Below are 20,010 nucleotides of genomic sequence, written 5' to 3'. Positions count from 1 at the left end.
GATTCACCCCCCCTCTCAGTATTATTTTCAACACTTATCAGTGCTTGACAGGAATCGTGTCAAGAACTTTGTCTTGAAGGTTATAGCTATCCCAGTTGACCCCAATGATAACGACAAGTACGAAGAGGCGATGGGGAGGGCCAAGTGCATTATCCTTGACGGGGTTAAGGATCATGTGGTACCACATATAGCCGAGAAGGAAACGACAGTTGAGATGTGGGAGGCTATCAAGAACCTATACCAGCATACTTCTGTGTAGAGAAGAATGCTGCTCGAGAACTAGATGAGGTCATATCAGATGAAGAAGGGTCAATCAATTGACCCCTTGCTCGGAGGACTGAATGAGATCTGAGACTAGTTGACTGCTATGGGAGTGATACTCGATCAGGAACTTATGGTGAGGACAACCTTGAATGCTGTCTCAAAAGATTGGGAAGTGTTTTTCCAGAGTATTCTAGAGTATTCTAGGCAGAGGGACTCTCCTACCTTGGGACAAGATGTGGGCAGCTCTTTGCCAGGAAGAGATCAGACGACAGTCGAAGATAGGTAGCGGGATCAAAGTTCAGTAGGAGGAGGAGGATGTGGCTGTAGCATCTGAGGGAAAGAAGGAGAAGCGGAAGAAGAAAGATCTTTCCAAGATCAAGTGCTTCCACTGTGGGGAGATGGGTCATTATGTTACCCAGTGCCCAAGGAAGAAGAGTAAGGGAGAGTCTTTCGAGACTAAGGCAGTGCCAACACAGGCAGAGAAGGAAGTTTTGACAGATGATGACTATGCCATGAGTGCACACATGCCACTTGAGCGGAAGTGTGGAGACATCGAGCTATAGTCAGGCGGACTACATGTGATGAGGGGTAGGATCCTCGAGGTACCCAGCCTTCTGGATTAGACCTTGCTACGGGGGCCCCGAAGAGGAGTAGCAGGACTGGCTGAGTTGGGTAGAGATGGATGTGGATGAAGCGGCAGAGAGAGCTATAGTGCAGGAGTCCCGAGACACGCAGAGTTAGCAGGTTGCAGCAGTGCGAGAGGCACAGGATTGTTGCACCAGTGCAGGAAGGCATAGAGAGGTGTGCAACAGTGTGAGATGTAGGGAGTTGCTACAGTAGCGCAGAGGTCAGAGAGAGGGAAATCGATCTGCCAAGAAATCGAACTGCTCAAGTGTCTTCTCCATCACCACATCGACCTCCTCTTATAATGCATTGTTGGAGCACCAACGACCAAGATTAAAACATAATCGATGACTAGGATCATCTCTGGATCGATCCGTGTGAGTTTCCAGATGATCCTCGCCTTGACTTAATTAATATCGATTAATTAACCATATTCCCTAAGTTTAGACTTAGGAAATATTTAAAAACTAGTTAATAATATAATTAAGTCATTTCTAGGTGGAATTTCCAGAAACGATTTTTGGGTTTTGGAGATCTCATGTATTCTAGCCACTCCACCTAATTTCGTGGCTAGAACACATCCGGTGCTACGAAAACTAATAGAACATGATCTGATACCATTGTAATGTTCTAACTAGAGAAATACAGTGCAATATCAAAACATGAACTAAGCTACAACAAATAAATAGGGCATGCAATAAAATTTTCACACATGCAGAAATACTTAGAACACCAATGGATAAGAGCAACAGTTCTGAGCCATTTTTTTGCAAATCATGAGCCAAATCGAGTACAATATGAGATGGAATGAGTGCACTTGGGTTTGCTACAACAAGCATGCAAAACTCAAGTGAATAAGTGAAGATTCCCTCGCTGGAAATGGCTATGAAGGCTGTATGCTTCGCTGAGAAAGTTTCTGCAACTGCTGCTGGAGGCAATCTGAAATTTGGGGTCTCAAACTTGCTCCTAAAATTCTACAAAATTAGGACTGTGCTCCTCTAACCCCAAGCAATAAAACGCAAAAAGATTTTGAGCTAATTCTAACCTCCTGGAATTACCCAAATTTAGGGTGTTTTTCTCAAACTGCTGGTCCAACATCCAACCCAGAATGAACACTGAATTTCTGCTCCAAAACTCCTCCAATTGCCTGGGAAATTTCTATAAGATTTCTCCTAGAAATGGAGTGAAATTTCCTGCCCACAATTCCACCCAAAACTCCCAAACAATTCTGTGCAACAACTGAACCTAGAAATGGCTTGCGGAGGCCCTAGGAAGATAATTTCGACCCTAATTGAAGCAGTGGTTCCTAGCTCTGCAATTCACACCAAAGCATCGCGCTCCCTCAAGGATAATTTCTGCAATTTCTCCAAGTATTACTCCTCCGGGAAGACCGTCAACCAAGCATTGCGAATTCTGCCTCTGCGTCCCCCAGGAAACTTGCACTGCCTGATGGAAGTGCTGGAATGGTTCACAATGATGAGAAATTCGTCGCTCTTATCAGCTCCAATTTCTCCCTTAGGGCGACACTCAGGGTTCACTGAAAGAGAGTTGGGAATTTCTCCTTGGAATTTCCATGTGCTAAGCAACACTAATTGACTTGGCTCAACAGCTCAAGCAAACTCTATGTCAAAGATGCACAGTTAAAAGACCACCAAAATGACTTTTCTCCTCTTATTTATAGTTGCCGCCTCTTCAATTCCTTGTGGGCCCACTAGATCGAACCCCTCCCTTGCCTTCTCCTTCATGTGGTGCAGATTTTTCTCTAAGGGGCTCAATTTCCTCTTTGGGTGGCCCCCACAACCCACCAGCTATTTAATTTTTCGTCTCTCCTGAGTTAGCCACCCTTTTTCCTCCAAAATTTAATTTATGCCTCCAACCCTTTTCTCCTAGGTCAAAACTTTTAATAATTATCAAAATTGCAAAATTGGTTCCTCAACTTAGCAAAATTTATTTTTCGGGGATATGACAAATTTGATAGGCCTAGAGGTTCTTCACACTAGATGACCCTTAGATTTAGAAGGGTCTCCATACGGAGTTAAGGCAGTGAAATTTAATTGATTTGTCTTGTGTGCTAAGTAAGGAAGGCCGTGAGCCTTATGGAGGAGGAATATTCATCTTTAAAGCATGAAGGATACTTCTATGGATAAAAGTAATTTAATATTCTTCCTAAGATGATATTTCCAATAACACTTAATCAATTACCCTTAATAACCCTTAAATTAATTAATTAATGACCATTGACAATGAATGTGTGCCATGACACAACCCTATGGGATTTTAGCCCACATATGGGTGTCTCCAACTTCAAATGTGACTAATTCTCAAACCGTGAAGAATTACGTGGCGTGCTACATACCACCAGAAAGATCTTTTGAAGAATAATTCAACTAGAATGATTTGGACATGAAAAATCACGAATTTCCATGCCATATTTACCGACGAAGATTGGGGTAGTTCCTTTTACTGCTTGGGTTGACATCAATGACAACCACCGATCAACATACCTTAACCATCCGAAAAGCTGTTTGTAATGAAAAGCACAAGTGGGGTAAGAGACTTTATCTCAAGTTCCAAATTGATGTGTTTTAAATATAGTGTTAGAGTTCCTTACCTATTGATTGTATTCAATTTTTTCTAGCAGCATCTTATTATACTCCATACCTCTTTCTTTGTCCAAATACTTTGGTCCTCAGAATGGCATAGATTTTATCTCAAATTTATTAAATCAGCATCCTTCATTTTTCTTTCCTTTGCTTTCCATTCGTGAAATATGGGCTGTAAGATACAATGATCATGCCCTTATCTTCTCAGAAATTGCTTTATGGTTTCAGATTGATGTGGTTTAAATTTGTTTTGCTGTGTTCATTGCTTGCATTTATCAGCTGCACTAAGGAGCACTGTTGTATTTTAGGTTTAATCCAAACCGTCTTGCAAGCTCACTTGGGACTGAAAATGCAGAGTCTTGTACTGCTTACAACATGCTGAAGGTTTGCACTCTTTTCCTCTTGACCATAGAAAAATTAAGTTAAACATATCACTGATATTATCTCAATGAATACGTTTTAAAGGTCACAATATTTGCTGTAAAAGACATTATTGGAAGTATGTATCGGTATCCACTTGCTGGTGACAGAAACATTGCCCTACTGTTAATTTACAGTTGGTTCCCTGTACTCATATTCCATACCATAACCTAAGATTGGCTGCCATATCTTATATTAACAGAACATATGGTATAATAAAAATTGTTCAGATTTCACATCATTATTATGATTCAATCTTCCACGATTCAACTATGCATAGATTTACTCATTGTTATGTCTCATGAGCATTATGTCTTGCTGAATTAGAAGTTATCGAAACTCTTTGATTAGAGAGTAGATATGTCTGCACTTTTATTTCCAACACACCATTATCTTGGAGTAATAATCTGTTGACTACTTGGATAATTTATTTGATATATATTTATTGAATTAAGTCATGGTTGTTAGATTGTTCTAACTTCTCATACATAGTCTATCCAGCTTCTAGTAACCACTGTATTTTTTTATATCTCATGTTAATATTATGTGCAGTCAATCTTAGACCCCTACGTTAATCCTCTGCGTAGCTTTAAACACTGGAACCAGGTTTTGGACTGGCCCACCTATCTGAGTGGGTTTTGAACCGGAACTGCATAGAACCAGAATTGAGAAAAATACATAAATAATTCATTTTTAATGATTTTTTTTCTTTTTAGGATTTCAAACCATGATTCCAAACCATTAGAGGCAAAATATGCAAAGTTTGCTCATCTGTATACCATGTAAGGGCTTCTATCAAAATGGCACCGAGTGCAATACATATCAATGACAAAATAAATAATCAATGAGGCTCTAAGTTGCCTTTAGAATATAGATTCCTGTTAACCACTCAAGTTGCACTTAAATATTTGTGAAAGACTCCATGATCAAAGCACAATTGCAGCATTCCATAATCATCCGACCATGTCAGAATGCTAGAATTCTAGATTTCCAGAATTCCAGATTCCATTAGTTTTGTATTCCAAATTCTGCAGCCCTGCGAGGATATTGTAAAAATAATTCTAGTATATGATGAAAAAGAGTCATGTAACAGGCCTATGTAGCTCAAGACTATACTAGCAAGTGAGTTCACTCTAGGGAGTTTTTTTGCTTAGCTCATTATTTGTGTTTTTCAACACTTATAATCAGTTAAGTTTTTCTTCCAAAATATACTCCAAAGCTAGAGTGTGGCTTGATGGTAGAGTTTTAGACTCTTAGGTGAGTCCTAATGTCTATAACTAATGTATATTACCATATTAGATCTGTTGTCGCCCAAATTGTACAAGTGAATTTCTACAATGACTCAGGGCAGGGGTTGTCACTCTGATCCCCGCCCTCTCTGTTCTAGTTGTCTCCCTACAACAAGCTATGAGGGGTAGTCCCTATGAAATGTGAGGATGAAAGACTTGTTGGGAACCGACAGAGACACAACTGAATGGCCTAGCAACTTGGTTAATGATGATTAGCAAGTTTAATTATTAGCATGATTTAATTAGATTATTTGAGAGACCAGTGCCTTATGGAGTCAAATCACTTGCACAATATAAATTAGTTACCAAGTTACTAGATGAATAGTTGCTGCTTAGGATGCACACTATCCTATATGAGATGTGACACCTAGAACTAAGTGAAATGCAAACTCTTGGTTAATTTTAGATTAGATGCCTATCTAAGTGAGTCCTTTTTCTCAACTATTTTGTTGTTAGTTTTAAGTGTAGGTCATGGAGAGAAACCTAGGGGATGATAGCAATGGCTATATTAACGAGGTCTCCCCTGGAGTTCTAACCACCCGAATGACTACGATGCTGCAGAAACTATGTTAAAATATGCAACTAGGGCCAAACTCCATGTGGGTCATCTTATTTATGGCAGCTGACATTTTTCTTGGATCCCTTTCATTGAGAGGTATAGGATTGATCCAAAGATCATCCAATTCCGAAAAGTATTCATGGAGTTATGAATTTATTTGTGTTATAAGACAATTCGTCAAGGTCGGCCAGCAACTAAATAACATCCACATGTGCTCAATGTTTTATTATGAAAAGAGGTGGCTTGCTAGTCATTTGTACACATTCTTCTTGTGATCTCTTCCTCTCCACTTGTCTTTGGGTTTTGGTGGGAGGATAGATCCTAAGAGATATGCTGCCCTAAGAAGAGCTGCCCTAGATGCTGCCATGGGAAAGAAGGATCTACGCAGCTCCTAGAAGATGATGCCCTAGCTCTATGTGCCCTAGATCTAGGATGTTGTCATGGTGAAGCTGCCTAAGACAAAGTCATGTTGAAGTTGCCCAAGTGACAAGCAGATTTGGAGGGTTGTTCGAGGACTGTTGAGAGGAGCTTAGGGTTGCCCAAGTGCCCTAAGCAAAACAATTAGGAACAGCAAAGTGACAAGCATATTTGGAGGGCTGTTTGAGGATTGTTGAGAGGAGTTTAGGGCTGCCCAAATGCCCTAACCAGAACAGTTAGGAACAACAAAGTGACAAGCAGATTTGGAGGGCTGTTCAAGGATTGTTGAGAGGAGTTTAGGGCTGCCCAAGTGCCCTAACCAGAACAGTTAGGAATAGCAAAGTGACAAGTAGATTTGGAGGGATGTTCGAGGACTGTTGAGAGGAGTTTAGGGCTGCCCAAGTGCCCTAACCAGAACACTTAGGAAGAGAAAAGTGACAAGCAAATTTGGAGCAGTGTCAGAGGTGCATTGGGTCAAAGATATTGACCAGATTTGGATCAGATTTAGAGCAGCCTGTGGGAGCCACGTGTTGGGTTAACATGGAGTGTTGAATACTCCAAAGGAGTGCAACATGATGTGATGGATGTAGCAGTATGGTATATTGTAGCAGCATGGTGCAGTAAGGTGCATGGAACAACATGTTTAGATGCAGCAGTTGGATAGCAACAAGCAATGCAAGGGACAACAAGCTAATACATGGGACAACTGTAAGCATAGTGAAACATGGGACAACTGTAAGCATAGTGAAACATGGACAACAGCAAGAAGCATGGACAGTAACAGCATGGTAAAGCATGGACAGCAGCAAGCACAGTGCTGCAAGTACATTGGGACAACAATATAGTACTTGGTGCAGCAAGGACACAAAGCAGCAATGGTGCAGCAAGCACATGGGTGATAGCATGGTGCAACCATGGCACTTGTTACATCAGTGCTAAACATTGGGACAACAACAACATGAGGTCCAACATTGTGATGATGGGTGCAACATAGTGCAACACGGTGAGGTCCATCATGATGACGAGATGTAGCACAATGATAGGTGAAGGAGTCACCTTAGAGAATCAATTGAAGCAACATGTCTTCAACTGATCTCATGTGTCATCTTCCTAGAGATGATCTATGCTCTTATCTAGATAAGTCAAAGTGTTGACTTCTGTTTCAAATGTACTACTCTCTGCTGAACTATTGAAGAACATATAAGAAGAATTGATCAAGGGTTTCCCCACATTGGGGTTTGTCCTTGGCTAGTGCCACATCTTGTGTCCTCTTGTCTTGGCTTGTCTTTTGCAATTTGTATTTATATTCTATCTGTAGTTTACTTTAATGCTGATGTGATTTCTAATCTGGAAAAGATATTGAGCTAACTGTGAAAATTGAAATAAATTGCTCTAGCATAGAACATACCTAAAATTAACAAACTATGGCTCTGATGACTGCAAGGTCATCATGCCAACCACAAGTGAGGGTCTAAACTTCGCAAACTAGGTGTGAAAGGTGGTCCTATCGTCTTTCAACCAAGCTTATGCCTGGAGGTAAATTAATTAATGCACTACTATTCCTAGAATGCAACACAGATATGAGTGATTAGCTTTATATGAGATCGTTAAATGTTTCAACTACTATTATAATAATATTTAATTTAGAGCAATAAAGCAATGTACTTTACAATTACAAGGATAATCTTCACCAAAAGCAGTGCTCAATGTACTCCTTAATTACCAATTGGGTTATCCAATGACAAGTGGAGTGTAAGGCGATTCAAGATAAGAAATCTCACAATGGACAATTGCTTATCAAATGACAATAAACATAAAGTGCACAAGTCCAATGTTTCTCTTAACAATGTTAATGTGCCAATTAGACAATCCTTCAATAAGATATCAACACAATTAGCAATTCTTGAGATTATTTAGATGACTTCAAGATTACTCTTATCACAATATCGATATGGTGATCAATCAAGTGCTTCAAAAGTGAGTTAACTTCAATGTTGCAAGACTATGATTCTTAGATGTGATGCTCACTTGCAAAACAATATGTTAGTGCACTTATTACAAAAAAGAGTAAACTCACAAGAAATACTTATAATGCTAATTATGACAATAACAATGGAAAGCAATTTAACTTTCAAATGACAAGCAAATATCCAATTCCTTTGGTTAATAGCAATGACAAGCAAAAGTATCCAAATTTCGCGATGCTAGCAACCCTTTAGGAGATATTCAATGACAATGAAAGGAAGACAACAAGCTACAAAAATTCGCTAATTTGATAACCAATGATATGCAATTAGAACTATTAGGCAACTTAGAGAATGATGATATGCTCCAAGGTATTATTCTTTACTTGATGTTAATGACATTAAAAGAGCAAGAGAAAACTTGTGAGAACAACTGTTATGCTCTTAACCTGAAAAAAGATACCCAAATACAGAAAATGCGAAGAAAGATACCCAGAACATAGAATAGTGAGAGACAACATCAAATATTTTATTTTTCAGAAAGCAATGTTCACTGGCCTCTTCGAGGGGGCAACCCCCAATAGAGCAGAGCTCGATTCAAAAATAAGATACGATGCTCCTCGCAGGGAGTCTCTATCCTTTATATATGACTCATACATGCAATACCATGGATCAATACCATGGGTTTTATTAATACCATCTATCTAATACTACAGCCCATTTGCAACAACTATGGTCCCGTCATTAATTGCAGGTTAACCACTTACAATTATTAATATGGGCTTTATTGACTCTTGACTACGACTCGATCCCATTACATAAATAAGGGGGTTAGGGTGGGACCCTAACATGCCCTCCCCCTTAAGACTAGCCTTGTCCTCAAGGCTGAAGCTGCGGAAACTGTTGAAGAATAGTGGCTGGTTCCCAAGTTGCATCTTCCGGAAAGGTGTCTTTCCACTTGACGAGGACTTCCCTAATCATGCGGCCCCGTAGGTGCCTGTTTCGTGTGTCTAGGACTTGTTCAGGTTGGAGCCAGATTGACCCTTCTTCGTCCAATTCAGGTAGACTGGTTTGAATTATGCAATTGTTCCCAATCACTTTCTTGAGGCATGAGACATGGAAAACTAGATGGATTTTTGCAGTAGGAGGCAAAGCCAACTTGTAAGCCACTTCTCCAATGTGCTGAAGTACTTGATATGGTCCATAGAATTTTGGAGATAGTTTCTGACAACCCTTGTCTTTGAGTGATGTTTGCTTATATGGTTGTAGCCTCAAAAAGACCTGATCCCCTTCTTGAAATTGGCGCTCTGAGCGATGCTGGTCTACCTGTTGCTTCATGCGGTTTTGAGCTTGATGAAGATTCTCTCTAAGATGGGCTAGCATGGTTGTGTGGTGTTGTAGGAGTTGATCCACTACTTGTACTTTTGAGCACCCCTTGATATAAGAAGTAGGGGAAGGAGGGAGTTGACCATATACTGCTTTATAGGGAGTCATTTTGGTGGTGGCATGATAGTTGGTGTTATACCACCATTCAGCCAGAGGTAACCACTGTACCAAAAGATGTTGCTTTTCTGAAGTGAAATACCTAAGGTAGGTTTCGAGACATTTGTTGACGGCTTCAGTTTGACCATCCGTTTGTGGATGATAGGAAGTACTGAGTTTTAGTTGAGTGCCTTGTAGCCTGAAGAGTTCCTGCCAAAAATTACTGGTGAAGATCGGGTCGCGATCGGACACAATAGAAGTGGGCATGCCATGCAATTTGAAGATCTGATCCATGAAAGATTGAGCGACCAAAGTCGGTGTAAACGGGTGGGGTAGGGCGCAGAAATGAGCATACTTCGAAAGTCTGTCCACAACCACCATGATGACTGACTTGTTTCCTGACTTTGGAAGACCTGTAATGAAATCCATAGAAACCTCCGTCCATATTGATGCCGAGATGGGCAACGGTTGTAATGTGCCTGGTGCGTTGACGGTCTCCCCTTTGTGGCGTTGATAGACATCGCATTCTGCTACGAAAGTAAGGATGTCCTTTTTCATGCCTGTCCAAAAAAATGATCTTCTGGTGCGAGCATACGTCTTTTGAAAGCCTGAATGAGTGCAATTATGCCAAAATGCGACTTTTGAGGGTGGATGTTGGAGATATTACGACTCTGTCCGTGTAGCGAAGAATCTCATCCTGCCACGAGTAGCCCTTGGTGGAATTTGGATCCGCCTGCAATTGAGAAATAAGTTGGGAGAGCCCGGGATGTGAAAACCATTCCCTGCGAGCCTCTTCAATCCATTATGGAATGGGAAGGGAAATTGTTAGCAGGGTACTTTCCTCCTCAAATTGGCGAGATAATGCATCTGCTACACTATTGTCTTGCCCCTTCTTGTAATTGATCTCATAATCATATCCCAGCATTTTGGCGAGCCATTTATTTTGTTGTGGGGAGGATAGGTGTTGCTCCAAAAAATATTTAAGACTGTGATGGTCTGTGCGGATTTGGAAACGTCGCCCCAATAAGTAAGGTCGCCAGGTTTCTACTGCATGTAAGATGGCCATCATTTCCTTCTCGTAGGTAGATTGGCCCAGATTCTTCCCACTTAGTTGTTGGCTTGTGAAGGCCAAAGGTTGTCCTTCCTGCATTAAGACTGCCCCAATACCCGTACCCGAAGCGTCACATTCAATGACAAAAGATTTGGTGAAATCAGGTAGTGCTAAGACTGGAGTGGAACACATGTCATTTTTGAGAGCTGTAAAGGCCTGTTGTGCGTCCTCATTCCAGAAGAATGAATTTTTCTTCAGGAGTTGAGTGAGGGGCTTCGCTATGCGACCATAATTGCAGACAAATTTGCGATAATAGCCTGTGAGACCCAAAAATCCTCTCAGGCTCTTCAAGGTCCTAGGTTGAGGCCAATCCTGCATTGCCTGGATCTTTTTGGGGTCCACCTTGACACCTTCACGCCCCACAATGTGGCCCAAATACTCAACTTCTTCCATGCCAAATGAACACTTTGACATCTTAACAAATAATTTATGCTTGCGGAGCAGTTGCAAGAGTAGATCTACATGCTGAAGATGTGCGACCCAAGTGCGACTATAGATGAGGATGTCATCGAAGAAGACAAGGACAAATTTCCTGAGATATGGTTTGAGAAGGTGGTTCATAAGGCTCTGAAAAGTAGATGGGGCATTACAAAGACCGAATGGCATGACCAGGAACTCATAATGGCCTTCATGAGTTCGGAAAGCAGTCTTTGGAATGTCGACTTCCTTCATGCGAATTTGGTGGTAGCCTGAGCGCAGATCCAACTTAGTGAAGAATTGAGCCCCATTGAGTTCATCCAGCAAATCATCAACCACCGGGATGGGAAATTTATCTTTGACTGTCAACTTATTGAGGGCCCTGAAGTCTGGACACATCCGCCACTCCCCATCTTTCTTGAGCACCATGACCACCGGTGATGAATAAGGACTAATGCTGGGACGAATGACACCTGCTTCCAAAAGTTCCTTGATTATTTTTTCTATTTCATTCTTTTGGGTGAACGAATATCTGTATGGGCACACATTTGGGGGTTGGGCCCTTGGAACCAAGGTGATGCTATGATCATGTTCCCCTCTCAAGGGTGGAAGCTCATGAGGCTTGCCAAAGACCGGCAGATGGTTATTTAAAATCTGTTGCATCTCAGGATGAATCGGCAGAGACTCGGTTGCGACTGCCTGGATGGCATTAAATTGAGCTATAACTCCATGATGGCCCTTTTTTAGCAATTTTTCCATCCTGTGCGAGCTGATGATGGAGGGAGCTCCTGCCTGGAGTCCACGGAGGGTATGTGTGGAGTTGTTCTGCTTAAAACTCATATATAACTCTTGGAAATCCATTGTGATTGGCCCAAGAGTGCAGAGCCATTCAGCGCCGAGGACAATGTTGCACCCTCCCATGTGTATGGCAAACATGTGGGTCTTCAACTGATAATCCCCCATTTGAAGTTTGACATTTTCACAGCGGCCTTCACATTTCATTGTGCCCCCATCCGCAATTTGGACTTGGAAGTTAGACTCTGCTCGTACAAAACAATGCACTGCTTCCGCGACTTTTTGATGGATGATATTATGTGTACTTCCACTATCAATCAAGACTATCACTGGGCATTTTTAATAAAACCTCTGATTTTGAGAGTTTGAGGTGAAGAAATCCCTGCCAAAGCATGCAGCGAAATAACTGGTTCGTCAGGGACATTGTCCTTTTGGTTGTCCTCTTCTACCGCCTCATGTTCCTCAAGTGGTGGATCTTCCTCCGATGAGCTGTAGTCAGTGGCATCAATTTGAAAAAATTTGGGCTCCTTGCATTTATGACCTGGGGAGTATTTTTCATCACAGTAGTAACATAATCCTTGCTTTCTTCTTTCAGCCATTTCTGCAGGTGACACCTTTTGGACCTTAAGTGTTTGAGTCGTGTTGTGAGCCTGTGGGGGGTGACCCTTAGTGGAGAAATTTGGGCAACTGTACTGGGCTGCTAACGCACGTTCCACGTTACGAGCTACCTTGCAAGCCTCCGTCCATGTGGGAGGGTGGTGCAGTAGGACTTGGGCTTTTATGGCTTCTTTAAGACCGCTGATAAAACATTCCGTGTAGAACACATCTGAGAGACCCCTAGTGCGGAAGGCTAAGGCTTCAAAGGCTGTAATATATTCATCCATTGTGCCAGTCTGTCGGAGCTTAGTAAGACGACCCAAAAAAGAAGATTCGTGGTCAAAGCGGTCTGTAAGAGCTTGTTTGAAGTTGGTCCAAGCCAAGAAAGGTCCATTGCAACGTTGATGCCATTCCCACCATTGCCACCTTTCATTGTCCAAGTACATGCTCCCCACCATAAGTTGAGTCTCATTATCTAAGATGTTATTCAGATTGAAATACTGCTCCATTTGTGCTATACATGCTGCCGGGTGAGAATCGTCAAATTTATGCATATCCAACTTGGGAGGTCGCTGACGGGATTGTTGGTGGGTGCCCCAGACGCGAGGAGAGTGGCTAGACTCACCCTCACTGTGTCCATTGCCATTATACGCCTCCTCGTGGGCTTCCTCCTTGCCCTTAGAGATTAGGCTAGATAGTCTGTCAAGTTGACTTTGGATGGATTGCAAGGTTAGTTCAAGTTTGTCAATCCTCTCATTGGCCATAGCTTGAGCTCTAGTTTCTACCATGCACCGAGCAGATGTTCTTGAGATTTGGGACCGCCCAAAAATTTTTTCAGTAAGAATTGAATGGTACCACCGTGCTCAGCTCGTCGTCCTGATTCTGATGGGCTAGATCACCAATAAGCGCCCCGGGAGATCTCAGACTCTTCTTTTTTTCTTAAAACTCCTAACGGAGTTTTACTCCTTCCTTATGAATACTGCAGTCGCCAAATCCTCAAAATGTCAATGCTGCCAAAAGTCCTGCGAAAATTATGCCCCGGTATAGGAACCCCACACAACTACTCAGATCTGGTGGATCTGAGAGATCTAAATGGCAGATTGGATAGCTCTGGGCGGCGGAACAGACTGCTGCTGCGGATCTGATGGATCTAATAGATCGGAATGGCTGGTCTGCTAACTCGGAACTGCGGGACTGATGTCTGCTGCTGCTGCACCCCTTTGCACGAGCGGATCTGGCAGAGATGATGCGTGATCCCAAGATAGAAAAGGGAACTATGGTCTTGAGGAGTGTCAGGTGCTACAGATCGCAATATACATAAGGGTCTGACAGTAGTACTCGGCCCAATGTTTCAGGGCTCTAACTAAGGAGGATCAACCGTACCCTTAGCTGTACAACCTGACTACCCTATCGTACGGGCGAGTAATCTCTCCGAGTGTTGTTCTCGGTGTACTATAGCAGCAAGACGACCGATGGTTTATCTATGGCGAGGTTGCGGAGGAGCTAAGGGGCTTCCGATATACCCAGAAGGTACTTGGAAGACAGTCCGTACGCGGTTCTGTCTAATGCGCTACTACTCGAAGGGGTACCCACAGGGGTTACAAGGGAGTCCAACAAGCGTGACCACCTCTTGTATTTCCTGCGTGCATGCCTCCCCAAATCCGCAGGTTTATGCGCTCAACGACAGATCCCGTGGTTTAAAGACGCCGGAACACGTCTCTAGCCAAATTTTTTTTTTGCTAAGAAATGGAGATCCCACCGGCCCTGGAAAGTGCTCTAATACCACTTGTTATGCTCTTAACCTACAAAAGGATACCCAAATACAGAATATGCGAAGAAAGATACCCAGAACATAGAATAGTGAGAGACAACGACAAATATTTTATTATTCAGAAAGCAATGTTCACTGGCCTCTTCGAAGGGACAACCTCCAATAGAGCAGAGCTCGATTAAAAAATAAGACACGATGCTCCTCGCAGGGAGTCTCTATCCTTTATATATGACTCATACATGCAATACCATGGATTGATACTGTTGACCACTACCGGTCAACTACCTATAGCAGTACACCCCCTTTTCTTCGCAAAAAGGGATATCGCTTAATCGACATGTCCGTGCCATTCGACAGTCATCGTTGACTTGAGCATACTATGTTGTAAACCCAGTCCACATTTGTGAATTGTAAATAATCTTAGCAGATATGAGTCATGTATGTAAATTGCCTAGGTGGACCTAATTTCCTAGTGATAATCTACGTTCCGGAAGGTTTTTTGTCTCACCAATCTATGATCGGCAGAGTTTTCCTTCAGCCTAACCCCAAAGCCAGAATGGATTTTGTCATTAGAATCTTAGGAGAATCCTAGTGTGTTAATCTGCTAGATTATAGTTGTGTCGCAGAACTAGGTGGTTTATGAGGGTCTAAGTCAAATGGGTTCTCCCCCTTGAGACGTAAAGTTGTAAAAGTCATGATGTAAAGTTTCTTGAGGGTTAGAAAATGTTTTAGTCCCCTCATAAGTCCTAAGTCCTAGGTCCTAGGTGATTTTTCCAAAGGCTAAGTTCGAGGATCCATTTAAAAATAAATTAAAAATTAAAAAATTAAAAAAAAATTAAAAAAAATAACTGAAAAATAAAATAAAAATATATACATATAAATAAAAATTAAAAAAAAAATAACAATAAAAAATATAAAAACTTAAAAATAATAAAATAATAATATTTTGAGTAAATAAATGCAGAATTTCAATTTTTTAATGCATTAAAAATTCGATGGATGAGATTAAGAGATATCTTGATCTTCATCGACGGTCGAGATCATTTTGACATGGATCACTCGAACTAGCCGTTGGGAATTTTTTCTTTAAATAGGGTGCTAGGGGTCATTTGAGGAGATTCGATCTGAGAGTCTGGTACTAAAGAAAGCTCTGTTGTAGTCATTTTTTGTGCAATAAAGAAAGACTTTGGGGTTAAAAATCTTGCTGGTGTTACTCTTCTGAAAATGCTGTAAGATTGTTCTATTTTTTTCTGCATAATTTTATTTTCAGCCATTGATGATAGCTTAATGAAGATTGATCTAGGCACAGGTATCTTGTCTGATCTTTGGGGTTTGAATAATAGTTTAGATTTTGAAATATAGTGGCAGGTATCTCCATTTGATCGGGGTTTCACTATTGTTTTCTCCTTCTATGTGAATGGTTGATTTTAAGCTGTGCAGGACATCCTTTTTTTAGATTATCGGGTGTTAGGGGAAGTTCTCGGCTGAACCAGCCAACTCCCGGGTTGTGTTTTCTGAAAGAGCCCAGCTAGTTCTTGATCCTGGGCTTATCATTCAAAATATTTTTTATGAATGCATGCAGGGTTTTCTGAAGCGTTTTACATTAAAATTAAATTCTGATAATATAACTGTGATTATTGATAAATCTGGCTGATTAAGAGCTTTCAGTTTGTAAATACTGTAAATTTTTTGCTGGGTTTAGGGTTTTTAGTTTTGTTTTATGCACATATCATTTTTGGGTGATCTTTTTTTCTAGGTTGCAGGGTTTTCTGAAGGTTTCCGAGGGTTTGATCAGATCTTTGCTGTTCCTCAGGGTTTCATTGTGTTACAAGGGCATTTTGAAATTTTTTTTTGGAGGCAAATCTACATTTCCACAATCTTCAATCGCTCAGCTGCACAAGCCATACTCTCCTCTGCATGAATTAATTTTTTTTGTTATGCTGGCCATTCCAGCATCTACACATCTCTCACGTTTTTTCTCTACACGCAGTCATTGCTTCTCCCTTTAGCCCCTCTCCACACCTGCAAAACATATATAAAAAAAAAAACGTGGCTATCTCACACAGCTTTCAACACTGTCATCCCTCACCCTTCACGCTGTCCGTTTTCTCCACGCACCTGCATATAACAAAATGCTGTCCCTCACAGCCTCCATCTGCATTCAAACCCCACGCTATCTATCCCACGTTTCCACAATTTCCTGCTCTCATTCCTCAAACTCGCATCTATTGCTGCCTTACGCACGCAGCTGTCATAGGAAGCTGTAAGCAATCGAACCTCATCTGCCTGCAATCCGCTGTTGCGTCTGCCGCCGTCAAACCTTTCAAACCTGCGCAGCAATGACAGCAAACGACAAGCAGGAATCGAAGTTCGTTTTGCGTATTAGCATTTCATTTTTCTGATCGGTCTTTCAGGTGCAGCGTAAGTTGTTTCTTTGTGACAATGCGTTAAAGGCTAAGTTTAGTGATGCATAGGTTTGTACGTTTGAGCCTTTGTTTAATTTAGCATTTAGATCTTAAAATTTTATGTGATTTCATAGAGTTATCAAATAATTCATTTAGTGTTAGTTCTTTTTTAATTTTTATTTTTTAGTGTTAGTTCTTGTTTACATAGAATACTTTTTTTAGTTTTAAAAAAGTAAAAAAATATAAAAATAAAAAATCATAAAAAGTTTCAAAAGTTTAGTTTTAACTCTTAGGACTTTGGTTTTAGATTTAGATTTAGGTTTATTTTGTTTAGTCGTTTTAGTTAAAAAAAAATAATAATAATAAAATAAAAAGTATATATATAAAAAATCATAAAAAAGTTTCTTTAGTTTAGTTTTAACTTTTCAAATAACATTTAAAAAAAATAAAAATATATATCTAAAAGCATAAAAAGTTCCGATTTTCATTTTTGTCTTATGATTAGGATTTATAGTTAAATTTCGATTTTCATTTTTTTTTATAACTTAGTGCATGTATATATTATTAGCCTAAGTTTGGTTTTGAATCCTTCTTTCGTTTAGTTAAATTTTAGCTTTGACATTTAGAATTTAAAAAGTTTAGTTTTACTTCACAAAAAAAAAAAAAAAATATATATATATATATATATATATAAATAAATAAATAAAAGAACTAAATTTTTTGAAAAAGCTTAACAATAAAATCAAAAAATCATTTCTGTTGTCTTTTTGTGATATTCTTCTATAGCTAAGTGCATTTAATGTTTATTTATAAGTTGGCTATGTGAAAGTGGTGGCGGCCAGCATTTAAATTTTATGATCTTTTAAAGCATTTAATTTTTCTTGAAGTTTAATCGCTGGATCATCTTTAAGGCGTTGTGCATTTGTGGAAAATCCTACATCGCTTGGGTTTTTTGCTTATAAATGATTGTTAATCATGGAATTATAAAGTTCATATTCCTGCAGCTTTCGATAAACAATCGTTTAATCATTAACTCCATAAGGCACTGGTCTATTAACTTAATAAAATCATTTTAGTGCTGGTTGTCCTTTGTGTCTCCCAACCCAACTGATTCACAGTTGGTCATCCATTTTCCTATAGGGTCTACCCCCCTTAGCCGCGGGAGGCAGGCTTAAATGGAGAGATCGGGGATCAGGTGACAGCCCCCAGTCTGAGCATTGTCGTGACAATCTGTGTGACAACATTTTTTGGTGCCGTTGCCGGGGACAAAGTTTTTCTGTTCCTGGTGTTTCAACGACATTCATCTTCTCATTTTTCATCATTCTTTCATCTTTCTCATCTCTCATTTGAGTTGGCAGATTCAACATTTTTGGTTATCATTTGGATCTTTTATCGCCTTATCTTTCGTCATATCAGCGACTACTCTTCAGTTCGTTTCTTGTTTGGGTGGCGGCTCCATTTCTTTTCATTTCCCAGACAAGAAGGCTCTCTCATATCTGCTTGTTGGTTGATTTTTGGATCCTAGAATTAGATTCATTGTTCAAGTGGCGACTCCACTTCTTTCATCTATTGATTTTCTTGAGCAGAGATCTCGTTCTATCATCCATTTGGTCCCTAGTTATTCATCATGGATTATTCATTTAAACCATGTCATTTTACTGATAATCTCCATGATTTTCCGAAAGAGGCCATTTCTAAATTATTTTTGTTCTCAGGTGGTGATTCAGTTGCTGTTAGACAGCATTTAAACAGGTTTACTTGTGTAATGATCATATATTGTAGACTTCCTCAATATAATCATGAAGATGTCAAGATGCGTCTATTTGTCCATTCTTTAAAGGGTGATGCTTTGAACTGGTTTAATAATTGTCCTGAAAATTCTTTCACTTCTTTACAAGACATTGTCGATGCTTTTAAAGATAGATATGGTGATCCAGATAGCCTGCCTTGTGCCCCTAAAATTGTGCAACAGAATGAAAGTAATCTTGTAAAAGGTCCAGCTGTCGATGAAAGATTCCAAGACAATTCTTCATATCAGAATGTGCCATCCACCTGTACCATTGCAGATCAAATCTATGATAGTGGAAAAGCAGGGACAAATTGTAAAAACAGTGTTGACAATGAAAAGGAAGATCAAAAGCAAATTATACAAGAACTAATGCGGCTGGTAAAAAATATGGAGGTCAATCAAACTAATTACGCTAATGATGTGAGAACTTTATGCACCCACCTGGAAAAACGTAATAAGGAGATGGAAATTATGCAAAATCAGCATGCTAAGGAAATTGAGGCCATAAAAACTAATCATGACACAGAAATTAGTTTCTTCCAAAGCAAGTTATCAAGCTTAGAGGAAAATATCACAAACATGCAAGCAAATCATAAGGAAGAGATAAACTCTATGCAATATTGCTTGATGACCATAAAGGAAAAGAACGATAAATTAATAAAAGATATGGAAGAAAACCATGCCAGGGAAATTAGTGCTATAAAGGTTGAACACTTTAGTCAGATGGATGCCATTAAAATACAGTTTCAGAAATTTCAACAGCAACCAGAAGATGATAGAAACCGAGGAATGTCAATAGATCAGAAGCCTTCTTATCCGTTACAGCAAGCTCCATCTTGTTATGAGGTTCTTTGTTCCATTGAAAATTGCCTGGATGAAAGGGAAATTAATAATCAGATTGATACTCACACGGTTAATCCACCAGTCATTCAAGATCAAGTTATAACTCATGGCACCTGTGAGATTGGTCCATCATCCTTGGCAGGGCAGATGCAGAATGAAGAAATACATGTCACGCATATCTTGCATACTTCATCTGAGAGTTTTGAAGCAAAAAGTTCCACGTCATCAATAATACAGCCTACCAGGAAGAAAAAGAGCAAGAGGAAGAAAATGAGAAGAAGATTTGATGCATCAGACGGCCGCGAGCAGCTTGATTTTCGGATAGGAAAGAGTCCTACCATATGTAGAATTGGACATGGCACATCCGACAAGCAGCCGACAGATTTGCCTGAAAGCAGGCAAATGCTCAGTATACACTATATTGAACACATCTGATGCCATGGGGCATCCCCTGTATTTCTAACCTTACTCCTTTTTTTTCAGCATTTTCATTTCTGTTTTAGGATTAGATTTACTTTTCATGTTACTAGATAGTTAATAAATGAAGAGCTTTTATCTTTCCTGTGCTTAATGTTATATGATGATTTTTGGATGGACGCTACTTATTTCTGTTGTGTGTTGCGTGGATGCAGATTCTGGATTCTCACGTTCCTACAGTGC

The 20,010-nt window shown here is 40.1% G+C and overlaps 1 protein-coding gene across 3 annotated transcripts in view; it reads left to right on the top strand.

The window, feature by feature from the left end:
• Positions 1 to 20,010, top strand: part of LOC149209014 (uncharacterized) — a 439,985-nt gene that overhangs the window by 245,124 nt on the left and 174,851 nt on the right. For all 3 annotated transcript variants that reach the window (XM_089396251.1, XM_089396252.1, XM_089396250.1), the window contains one exon: positions 3,800 to 3,875. In XM_089396251.1, the coding sequence (XP_089252377.1) occupies positions 3,800 to 3,875 (76 nt within the window). The remainder of the gene's footprint in view (positions 1 to 3,799; positions 3,876 to 20,010) is intronic.

Source organism: Pinus tabuliformis, chromosome 1_2, assembly GCF_031772625.1.
Source record: "Pinus tabuliformis cultivar Carrire ecotype Pingquan chromosome 1_2, CPIR1, whole genome shotgun sequence".
NCBI lineage: Eukaryota > Viridiplantae > Streptophyta > Pinopsida > Pinales > Pinaceae > Pinus > Pinus tabuliformis.
The sequence above is the reverse complement of the archived record's forward strand: the minus strand, read 5'-3'. Positions and strand labels throughout refer to the sequence as shown.